This window comes from Propithecus coquereli, unplaced genomic scaffold (genome assembly GCF_000956105.1).
Source record: "Propithecus coquereli isolate 6110/MARCELLA unplaced genomic scaffold, Pcoq_1.0 Scaffold306, whole genome shotgun sequence".
Classification (NCBI taxonomy): Eukaryota; Metazoa; Chordata; class Mammalia; order Primates; family Indriidae; genus Propithecus; species Propithecus coquereli.
This window is the reverse complement of record NW_012148686.1, coordinates 964,740-976,977: the sequence shown is the minus strand read 5'-3', so window position 1 is coordinate 976,977 and position 12,238 is coordinate 964,740. Positions and strand designations below refer to the sequence as shown.

Genomic DNA, 12,238 nt, shown 5'->3' with positions numbered 1-12,238 from the left:
ATTCTTGTTTTATGTGAATGTTTTCTCATCTGATGACTCTGAGGATATTAGCATTTTAAAGTATTCTTTTAAAGTTTCCTGCACGGTTTCCTCAAGTCTCCCTTTTTTTGTTTTCATTTTTGAGTCTCTTTTTCATGGTGGGGACTGAGCGTCTACATGTATTTGGTGACTTTCCTGAGAGAAAACAGAGAAGGCTGGTGGGTGCCCTGTGAGCTCAGGCCAGCTAGCAAGCTTCACTTCTAGGTGAAGGACTTTCGAACCTGAGTGTGTGAGGCTTGGCTGGTTGCCCCTGGAATACTCCTTGGCTGTGGGTGTCGCGGGCTGGCTGTGGAAGGTTCTGTGCAGCCAGGACAAGGGGACTCGTGAGAGAGGAAAAGCGCTGCTTTTATTAAGCGTCTTGCTTTTAACCCTTTGTAGTTTATCTTGTGTAGTTTCTCCAGACTCCCAACCCTGATCTCCTGGACCAGCTCTCCAGTGTGTGGGCGTTGAATGGTCCCCCGTGCCTTCTGTCCTTGCCTCAGACGCTTCTCCATTGCTGAGGTCTCCAGCTCAGGTGTCTCCTCAGCTCCGCAGGTGTAGGCTGCCCTCTTCCTGTACGTGGGCTCCCGCGCCCCGGACCCAGGGGGATGTGCTCGCCTGTGCCCTGCCTGAAATGTGACTGTGACGGTTAATTCTGTGTGTCAACTCGACAGGGCCGCGGGGAGTGCGGGCGTCTGGTCAGACATTAGCCGGAGCGCGTCTGCGAGGGCGTCTCTGGATGAGGTCGACACCCGCAGCAGCCGCCGAACCAAACAAGGGGCCCCCCCGAAGCCGGGCCCCAAGGGGGAAAAGAAACCCGAAAAAGAAAAAGCCCAACCCCCCCCCCCAACAAGCAGAGAGAGAACGCCTCCTGCCCCACGGCCTTCGCACCGGGACATGGGCTTTTTTCCTGCCTTCAGACTGGAACTGAAACGTGGGTTCTTCCTGAGTTTGGAGCCTGTGGCCTTTAGACTAGAACCACGGCATCGCCAGCTTGCCGATTCGCCCTGCCGGTCGGGGGCTTTGCCAGACTCCACGATTGATAAGTCCCCTCCCCATATATATGCATGTTTCTCTGATTAATATAATGTCACTCTTATTAGAACTGAATTATTCTCTCAAAACGGGTTGACGTTTCTTCTGAGAAACCAGTTGTGAAGGTGAACTGTGCTTCCTGCCTCCCAGGCCAGCCCTTAGGCAGCAGCAACCCCTCCGTGGGTTCCGAACTTGCTGAAGCTCATACTCAGAAGGCATCTTGGACACATGCTTAACTTGCTTGGCAAAGGCAGAAGGAGTCTATTTTAGGGAAAAACCCCATCTCCTTCCTTAGCTAATGATTCCTTTCCTAGTTGTTGTTTTTTAACATGGCTGTATAATTTTACATCCCTTCCTATTATGTTGGTGGCGTCCCCGTAGGCAGAAGTGATACATACGTGTCCTTTTTACAATCATGAGTCTGAAGCTAGTTAGCCTTTAGATTGTGCAGTGATTGCTGTTAGAATCCCACATGTAAACAGGCTTGTTTTCCTCATGTCTCTGTTGTTAAATTTCAATTCGACAACTACATAGCTGTGTTCACTTTATGAAATTTGAGCTCTACACTTTGGTATTGTGCATGTTCCTGTACATGAATGATAAACTAAGAAAAATTCAATTAGAATTAAACATTCGAGTAGTTTGACCATCATGCAAGAAATTCAGAAAAATAAAATAATATAGCTCATCTCAAGTTGTTGATATCTATAAGCCCCTTTGACTCTTTAAAACAGGAAGGACTGACAGATTCTGCTTTTCACCCACACCGAGGTTAAACACTGTGCTTTCTGTATTAGCGATCTCTACGTGCCAGCCGGCTCGCGTCCTGCCGTTCTCCCAGATGGTCCGCTTCGGTCTGGCTTTGAGTTCAGACCTTGTTCAGTGTTATAGTTTCTGAACTCTGCTCGGGAAGTGTCCTTTCTGACCAGGTGTGTCCTCCCCTGAAAATCCTGCCTCCCTCACTGAGGGCAGAGACGTAGCGAACATCAGCAGGTGGGTTTCGGCACTTCTATTAATACTCGGGATGACTTGATTTCAGAGTCCACCTTGCTTGACTGATAGCATGTCAACACTTAGGAAAGCCTTAAACTTTCCCTTTTGGTAGGGATTATTTCCCTCTGCTTGGAAAGAATATACTGCATTCTGGGTGAAGGGCCAAGGGTGGTGTAATCAAACGCAATATATCATGATATTAGAGTTTGATACCTTGACCTATTTGCTTTTCTTTTGGGGAAGCAGCAGAATTGGGCCTGAATTGTGATGATCCCTGTACTTGTTGAGACTAGGTTTTTCCATCGAAACTAGAAAATCTCATTTAAAATGATCCTTCGAGCCTCGCAGGGCAAAATTAAATAAATCTCACAACTCGTTTTTATTTGATTTTATATCATCAAGTTCACATTTTTGTTTTCTTGGAGCTCCTTTTGAATGGTGTCATGTTTAATGATATTAGCTGTGAATACCTGATGTCTTACATTTGGAATTGGTTATCCACACTGGAAGATTCCCTGGCAGCATGCTCAGTGGTCAAAATGTTACCTTCTTCTCAGCTCACGTTTCCATGCAGGTGTTTCCAGATAAAGCATTTCTTGTCCAGAGTTACTTATTGAATAATGCATCGAGTGATAGAACAGATTTGAAATCCGATAGCGGCAGGACACTCACACCATTTAATAGAAATTATGGGCAGGCTCTAATTTGTGAACTTACATTCAAAGGTGTGTTATAAGTTGATTGATTAGCAGTCAAACACCAAGAATGTAAAAAGTTTCCTCCTTAATTTCCTCATTGGCCTGTTGGAACATGTTGTTTAATTTCTATGTGTTTATGTAGTTTCTGAGGTTCTTCTTGTTATTGATGTCTAGTTTTATTCCTTAGTGGTAAGAAAAATTACTTAATATGATTCTGCTGTTTTGAACTTGTTGAGACTTGTTTTGTGGCCTAAGATATGGTCTATTCTGGGAATGTACTGTGTGCTGATGAAAAAATATATATTCGGCAGCAGCTGGGTGCAATGTTCTGTAAATACCACCTGGGCCTGTTTTATGTAGTGTACAGTTTAACTCTGATGTTTCTTTGTTGATTTTCTGTGCATTACTGAGAGTGCGGTGTTGAGTTCCTCTAACTACTACAGCATTGCAGTCTCTCTCTCCCTTTAGATCTGTTCACGTTGCTTTATATACGGAATTGCTCCAGTGTGGTGTGCATAGATATTTATAATTACATAATGACCTTTTTTGTCTCTTTTTATTGGAGAACCGAGTTCATTACATTCAATGTTATGACTGATAAGTAAAGACTTACTACTGCTGTCGTGTTGCTTGTTTTCTGTTTGTTTTATAACTCTTTCTTTCTGTCTTTCTTTGGGGCTAAGTGATTTTCTCTAGTAGCATGTTTTAATTTGTTGCCTTTTATTGTTAGTATATATATACTATAGGCTTTTTCCATCGTGTCTACCATGATGCTTACAAAAAACATCTTATAGCTATAACAAGTTGTTTTAAAGAGATGACAGCTTATCTTAGATCACAAAAAAGAACAGAAACAAAGAAAAAACAAAAAAATTCCTCTATACTTTAACTTTATCTCCCCACACTCTGATTTTTGTTGTTCTAATTTATATATTTTTATATTGCATATCTCTTAACAGATTGTTGCAAGTATTATTGTTTTTAATAGATTTGTCTTTTGGGCTGCATACTAGAGTTATGATAGGATTGCACACCACAATTACAGTATTAGAGTATTCTGACTTTGTGTACTTAATTTTTACTGCTTTTGTTGTTGTTGTTGTTGTTCGAGACAGGATCTTGCTTTGTCACCCCAAGTAGAGTGCCGTGGCATCATCATAGCTCATCACAACCTCAGACTCCTGGGCTCAAGCCATCCTCCTGCCTCAGCCTCCTGAGTGGTTGGGACTACAGACGGCACCACCATGCCTGGCTAACTTTTTCTATTTTTGGTAGAGGTGGGATCTTGCTCTTGCTTAGGCTGGGCTTAAACTCCTGATCTCAAGTGTTCCTCCAGCCTTGGCCTCCCAGAGTGTTAGGATTACAGCTGGGAGCCACTGTGCCCAGCCAATTTTACTAGTTTTGTACCTTCAAATGTTTTCTTTTTGCAGGTTCGTGTTTATTTCTTCAGATTGAAGAACTCCTTTCAGCATTTCTTGTAAGATGGGTCTGGCGGTGGTGAATTCTCTCAGCTTTTGTTTGTCTGGTAAAGATTTTATCTCTTCTTTGTATTTGAAGGATAGATTTACTGGATACAGTATTCTTGGTTGGTAGTTTTTTTTTTTCTTTCAGCATTTTGAAAAATGTTGTTCCACTCCCTCCTGGCCTGTATGGTTTCTGTTGAGAAGTCTGTTGCCAGACACATCGAAGGTCCTTTACATGTTATTTGCTTCTGGTCTCTTGCTGCTTTTAGGATCATCTCTTTGTCCTTTACCTTTGAGAGTTTTGTTATTTATGCCTTGGGGTAGTCTTATTTGGGTCAAATCTGTTTGGTGTTCTCCGACCTTCCTGTACTTGGATATTTATATCTTTCTCAAATTTGGGGAAGTTTTCCATTATTGTTTCTTCGAATAAGATTTCTACCCCTTGCTCTTGCTTAACTCCCTCTTGAACACCAATAATTCTTAGCTTTGATCCTTTGAGATATTTTTCTATATCTTGTGGATGATACTTGCTCCTTCTCATTCTTTTTGATTTTTTCTCCTCTGGCTGTGCATTTTCAAATAGCCTGTCTTTGACCTCATTGAGTCTTTCCTCGGCTTGATCCATTCTGCTGTTGGGAGCCCCTAATGAATTTTTCAGTTCAGCAAATGTATTTCTCAGTTCCAAGATTTCTGTTTGATTTTTAAAATTGTTTTAATCTCTTTGTTAAATTTCTCTGATGAATTTATGAATTGCCTTTCTGTGCTATCTTGGAGGTCACAGAGTTTCTTTAAGACTGCAACGGTTAAGTCTTTTTTTTTCTTTCTTTTTTTTTTCTGTGACAGTCTTGCTCTGTTGTTTGCACTAGAGTGCCGTGGCGTCAGCCTAACTCACAGCAACCCCAAACTCCTGGGCTCAAGAGATTCTCCTGCCTCAGCCTCCTGAGTAATTGGGACTACAGTTGCACACCATGAGGCCCAGCTAATTTTTCTATTTTTTGTAGAGATGGGATCTCGCTCTTGCTCAGGCTGGTCTCGAACTCCTGAGCTCAAGCAATCCTCCCACCTCGGCCTCACAGAGTGCTGGGATTACAGGCGTGAGCCACCGCGCCCAGCCTGCACTGTTCAATTCTTCATCAGAAAGCTCATATATCTCATCTAATTAGACTCAATCACTGGTTCCTTGCTTTGTTTGGGGAAGTCATGGTTCTCTGTTTCCTGTTGTTTCTTGTAGGTGAACACCTACATGTTTGCACTGAAGAATTAGTTGTTTATGGAAGTCTTCTGTCTCTTGCTTGTTTTGGTTTTTATTGGATATATTTGCTGAGAAATTCTTTGTAATTCATCAATTGAATTTCTTCTTTTTCTGCCAGGTTGCTGCCTCTTTTTTGTCACTAGGTGGCGCCTTAAGCCCAGGTTTGCCTCAGCTCTGATAAAGGAGAATCTCTTGACAGCATCCCAAATGGGGGAGGTGTCACTGGGAATATCCCAGCAGTGTGGGAAGGCTGGCTAGGGGTTTGTGCCTAGGGGGCCTGTGGAACGTACCACCTAGAGTATGGCCCTACTAAGCAGCCACTCTGATCTGGCAGCTCCTTTGGCTGAGTTATGCAGCAGAGTTTCCAGAGCTGGGGATAGGATCCCACCTCCCCCCATTGTCCCTGGCTGTCCTCAGGGATATTTCTCCCTCCAGGGGCTCCTGATGTTTCCTGTGGGTTGAGGCAGTGTCAGATCTCCTACTAGGGAACCCAAGATGCTGGGAAAGCTGGTTGTCTACCTTGATCTCACTTTTTCCAGTGTCAAAATTGTGAGTTGGGGGAATTTTTCACATCCCTGGTGCCAGGTAGGTTGGGAGGTAGGGGCGTCTTGGATATGGAAATCTGATTCTCTTACTGTCTACTTGGAGGCTTTTCACTTCTCTGTGGCTCTGGGAATTGTCTCATGCTCATATTTGAATTCTGGGATATTGCCGGTGGCGATCTCAGTGCTGTGTATTTGTTTCTGGTTTTCTGTCGGCGGAGTGAAGCAAGCTTGCGTCTACATTGCCATTTTGGAACTGGAAACCCCATTCTGTTACATCTTACAGCGTTCTGCTGGATTGGATTCAGATAGGAAACGTGAACACATTTACCTCCTCAGCAACCATCCTAAACCATTGCTACTCAAAGTGTGGCTGTGGACAAGCAGCAGGGGCTTCACCTGGGCATGTGCTAGAAATGCAGGATCTCGGGCCTGCTCCAGACCCACCAAATCAGAATCAATCTGCATTTTTAACAAGCCCCCGGAGACTCGTGTGCACCTTAAGTTTGAGAAGCACCGTCATACACCGTGCCAGGAGACTGACTTTGATGGGTGCTGCCTTTAGCTCTTTGTAGTTTATGTCTTTAATTCTATAATAGGACAGATAAAGGTTGTATATCTTGGTACTTATTTTAATGCCACACAGTGACCTTTTCTTGGATAAATGTTAGTTTCTCTGAATTTTTTTTCTGTCGTTCATAGCATTTAATTCTCAATTGCCAAATATGGACCACACATAGAACAGAGTTTATACTCTAATATATCTGAAAATTATCTTTAATAAATGATATCTTTTTTGATAAGCTTTTGAGTGTTACATTATATTACTTTAAACTTTACATTTTATGAAGAATTCGCCGTTGGTTAGTGTTTAAAAGTTAAGTAAAACTCAGTTTTTGTGCTTCTGCTTCAGTCGCCCTTTTCTCGAACATTATCTATTGCTCTGTCAGTAGCAGAAAGTTTGGATGGGAAACAAGAGCATGTGAATTAGTTAGAACTATTTAGCCTTCACATGTCTCCTAAATATGTGCACATTTTGAGGTGTAGCCTGTGAGCCCTGCTGATTTGCATATTCACAGTGATATTCGTAGCATTATCTTAACCCTCCTTTAACAGAGTAAAACAATCCGTTGACAGTCCATTATACAGCCACATAACTAGAAAGTCATGCTAAGTGGAAAACTAATTAGCTATACTGTTTTCACATTGTGTGTGTGTGTGTGTGTGTGTGTGTGTGTGTGTGTGTGCGCGCGCGCGCGCGTGTGTCCCCTAACCAGGCCTTTATTTAATATCGCCAGTGCTAAATTTTTTGCATTAATTGTTTCAGATTAATTCTTTTTTGCTAAAAACAGCTATCAAAGGGGTAGAGTGTGGTACAGATGCACTGCTGATTCCTGATTCCCAGCGCTTACGCGAGCCTTCGGGGGTCTGCGTTCTTTCATCTTCTCTGAGCCCGTGTCTGTAGCCAGTCCTGGGAGTTTCTCTGAATTATCGATCGTGCTGGCTCAACCTCAGGATGAAAGCATTTGAGCTCATTTTTCTAGTTCTAGTCGAGTAAAAGTTAGTATGCGTCTCCCTACCCTTTCCTACCCCCTCATCTGTGGTCTCCTGGCGTAAGCAGGACCCCCTTTCTCCAAAACTCTCCCCCTGCCTGGTGCCCAGAGACGCGGGGGTCCCTAAGCACACTCAGCATTTGCTCGAGTGGGAAATGCTAACACATAGCTGGGGCCATGTGCCAACTGTGTGTGTGTCTGTCTGTTTCATACAGATGAAATCTCGGCTTCAAATGTCATGGTCACGCTATCTTGCAAGATACTTCCTGCAGTCGTATCTTAGAGTGTGTGAGCCTTCATGCTTCCTTTGCTGCTCTATTTCAGTGGTCAGGATCGCCGTAAAAGAATGCGTGATGTTATATTTGACGTTGTTCTCTAAGCTGTAGTGAAGAAAACTTGTACCACAAGCTGTCATGTATACAAGCATGATAGTTTTCCCTACTCTTTAATGAGCTTCAGAATGCCAGCTAGTTTATTCTGTCTGGCTGAATTTTACAGTGACATCCTGTTACCCCACTGGGCCACATAGACAAGGAGGAGCTTGTGTAAGCAAATTTTCTAGCTAATTCAGGGACATTCCTTCAGGTGTCATATTCTTTAAGTCTGAACTGTTTTAAAAGTGGTTTGCATGTAATTTATCATACACGTCTTTAGCCCCTCAGGCGGAAGAAGGCTAAAAATGATTTTGTCTTTGAGGACTACTCTGATCACCGTGTACTGTGAAATACCAGGCCGTTGTACCAGGGAACGGTTTCTGTGGGGCCGTGGCGGTAAATGACGCACGGGGCTGTTTCTCTTTCCGTCAGATGACCTCAGGCTGCTATAGTTTTGAGCAGCTTCAGTTTCGTTTTATCATCCCAGGTTCTGTAGCTGTCAGGTCCTGTGGCAGCGTCCCCGCCTCTGCTGCATTGTCTCCTGAGCCCTTCGCCCCCCCCTCTGTTTTGGTGCTTCTGATTTGCTGTGTATTCAGAACCTGCCAGATAAACTTGCAAGAATATATTTCAGGTAAGAATGGCCCTGAGTGACGCCTTCAGAGGGTGAGCTGGGAATCGTGCAGGTCCCCTCACGGCGTGAACTTGGGTAAAGTGTGAGCAGCCAAAGGCCTGTGGTTCGTGTTGCCTTGGGGCTGTTTCATTGTTCATGGACTGTCTGCTACGTGCTGTGTGCTGGAAACATGGTGGATTTGAAGTAAACATTCTTGCGTTCCCATAATCTGTTCTGGGGAGAGAGCAGTAGTTATGAAGCAAAGCAGACACTATATAGTGCAGGGGTAGACACAGTACGGTGGCCTTGGATGAAGAAGAGTCATTATGAACTTGACCAACTTAACGGAAGACGTAAGATCGGCTGCGAGGGTAGGCTGGGAAGGACAGTTCAGTCATGGAGAGACAGGATAGGGTGGAAGAGAGAGGATGTCCCCAGCGGAAGCAACTGTGTGAGCAAAGGTGGCCAAATAAAGGGTGTGTGGAAGGCACGGGATTTATCTGGGTGTGGCTGGAGCGTCAAACACCCGTGGAGGATAGCCGGGGAGACACCGAAGGAGAAGTCAGCTCCACAATTTCATTGTCTTGGGTTTTGAAACATTTTGTTTTTAAAGCCATTTGTAAAGCTTTTGAAACTTTTGTTCTCTGTTTTAGCTTGTACATCTGTAACTGAAAGTAGTGTTTTTCTCTGCATTTACAGTACGGCCAAGTACAGCGTGCTGACATTTCTACCTCGATTCTTGTATGAGCAGATTAGAAGAGCTGCTAATGCCTTCTTCCTCTTCATTGCCTTATTACAGGTAATGTTTCTTCTAAAAAGTTACTTAAAATTTGCAACCTTAATGACATGCAAAATGAGATTTTGTTAAAAGGTTCTTTAACTGCAGAGTGTTACGGTGCCTGAATATAGTTTGTTTCCCTCATCTGGTCATTGTCCGATAGAGGGAACAACGTGACTTGTGCACAGGGAGGCATCTTTGGTATCGCCTTAAGGAAAATTGCAGTGACTGAAAGAGGTGTTGAAAAATGGCCCTAGGCTTGTACTTTTAAGCCTTTTTCTGTTTTAAACACATAGCCAATGTTAGATAAAAATTTTAAAATATATAAAAAAAATAGCTAGTTTTTAAAATAAGGTAATTATTTTTGCGTAACAGACATGGACCAGAACTGCAAGAGTGAGGCGTGAGTGCCACAATTGTAACAATTTCAGTGGAGAGGATTTTAACGCGCCAGCTTCCCTCTTGTGGTTTCTTCTCTTACAGCAAATCCCAGACGTATCTCCAACAGGAAGATACACCACGCTGGTGCCATTGATCATTATTTTAACAATTGCAGGCATCAAAGAGATCGTAGAAGATTTTGTAAGTTTTTGCTTTCGGATAATAAAAACATTTATGGAAAATAACTTGTAACTCACGTTTTGCCTTGGATGACATGCTTGAGACAGGAACTTGAGCTATAGCTATGGCTTAACGAGCCCCTCTAGACCCATGATGGTATTTTTTGGGAGGGAACATGTACTTAGAGTGTCTAAATACCTGTATGGTGACATTGAAGCAGTTCACACTTTGTGTTTGAATGTTTGGTCTCTTGACCCCCATTAATTTTTATCGCTGGTGTTCCTTATATCCCACGTTAGAGCTTGCTAACGTGGGTAGCTAATGAAGCGTTATACAGGGTGTCCCAAAAGTCTCCATACAAAGGAAAACTTTTGTAAAATTTTGTAATGAGTATTTTGTAAGTAAAAGTACATTTTGCTACAATTTCCCATTTCCTCTATGTATGGTGACTTGTGGGACACCCTGCAGTGCTGTCTAGGAGAGCAGAGTCGTGTTTGCTATGGTAACTCTATGGTAGCTCGTGGTAGCTCTATGAGAATCTTCTCCTTCTCATGCGTATGCCAGGGTATCTCCGGGTTCACTGGCTACAACCATATTCCTGTTCTCTCGATATATCTGTGTGCCCTCTGTCTCTCTGTCTCTGCATTTGCTTCTCCCTCTCTTTCTCTTCTTCTCCCTCCCTCCCCCACACTCGCACACTCCCCCTCACACTCATAACATCGTTCTGGGAACAGGTAAATAAATAAATGTAATACAGGTTGAGCATTCCAATCCAAAACTTTGAAATCTGAAATGCTCCAAAATTCAAAACTTTTTGAGCGTTGACACGACACAAGTGGAAAATTCCTGACCTCATGTGACGGGTGTACAAAATTATTATAAATATTGTCTGAAATTACCTTCAGGCTACGTACATAAGGTATATATAAAACATAAATGAATAAATTTCATGTTTAGACTCAGGTCCTACCTCTGAGATAGCTCATTATGTATATACAAATATTCCAAAATCTGAAACAATCTGAAATTTGAAACACTTCTTGTCCAAGCATTTAGGATGAGGGATACGTAACCTGTGCACATCGAAGCAAAGTTATTTCATCAGTCAAATGAAATCAGTTGTTTGTTGTTGGGTTTATCATACTGAGTAATTATTGTAGTCTGATGTAAAACAAGGAGTGAGAAGTTTCGTATTTTAAAGTGCTTGTTAATTGTTACAACCAAAATGTAATAATTGAAACCACAGTATATACGTCTCAATTTAGCGAGTGACGATAGATCATAAAACTGCCAGCTGAATTTTACAGCATAAGCGTTGTTGGCAGTTAGTTTCCTTGTCCCTTTTTATTCCAGATCTCACTGTTTGCTATTTCAGTTATTCATTTGGAACTTTTCAATGTAAGAACTTTTTTTTTCTTTCTGTAACAGAAGCGACATAAGGCAGATAATGCGGTTAACAAAAAGAAAACCATAGGTAAGATACCAGGCTGAATCCCCTTTTCCACTATAAAACTTAAGGATAAGATCTGCATTTAAGGAATTTTGAGTAAGTAGTTAATGGTATTGAGATAAATTGGGAAAATGATCTATAAAGTATTTTAAAGGAATAGTAAAATAACAAATGAACAAGGTTTTGGTGCTGATGCTTAAGATTTGAACAAGATTTGTATATTTTAGAATTTTAGAAAAGGTTGTCATTTTTAGGAACTAAACAGTTTTTATGCTCATAAAAATTCCAAGCATTCTTCATATCCTTAGTTTATAATCGCTCCCTTCTCCTCTTTCTACTTTGTATTGTTTTGATTTCTACAACATTGGCTCTGCTTTTTTAATTGTTTAAGAGCAGGCTTTTTTCTTTTTTTTTTCTGGGCTGAATATAAATAGATTTAACTTTGATACATACATAAACATTTATGTGTATACATTAACGTATATGTGTTACAGAGGTATGCAGATTGGGGCTCCACTTTTTGGAGTGGTGGTGTTTTACCTTTATGTCTAAGAATATGGGATACTAGAATTAATAAATGGGATTTTAAAAGGAGCCTTTTAGATTGTAGGAAGCTGATTCTAATTTATCAACAGTATTAACCAATATGCTATTTTTTCTTTTCCAGTGTTAAGAAATGGTATGTGGCATACCATTATGTGGAAAGAGGTAAAAATTAATTTTAAAGATATACTAGAAAGTAATGGTTTGAAGACTTGTAATGAATTGCTGGTATTGATTGCAATATAAAATTTGTGCTAAGACATAGGTCACCTCCATTGTACGTAACTCTGACATTGTGGGGTTTTCCCATGTGGTCTGCTTAGAATGGATGCATGTTTACTCTGTCCCCTGCCCCTTCTGAAATGTGC

General features: G+C 41.9%; 1 protein-coding gene across 1 annotated transcript in view; it reads left to right on the top strand.

Annotated features, from left to right (window-relative positions):
• LOC105814782 (phospholipid-transporting ATPase IB) overlaps window positions 1-12,238 on the top strand; it is a 478,735-nt gene that overhangs the window by 35,914 nt on the left and 430,583 nt on the right. The window contains exons 2-5 of the mRNA XM_012649872.1: window positions 9,238-9,337; window positions 9,800-9,898; window positions 11,306-11,351; window positions 11,995-12,035. Of these exons, the coding sequence (XP_012505326.1) occupies window positions 9,238-9,337; window positions 9,800-9,898; window positions 11,306-11,351; window positions 11,995-12,035 (286 nt within the window). The remainder of the gene's footprint in view (window positions 1-9,237; window positions 9,338-9,799; window positions 9,899-11,305; window positions 11,352-11,994; window positions 12,036-12,238) is intronic.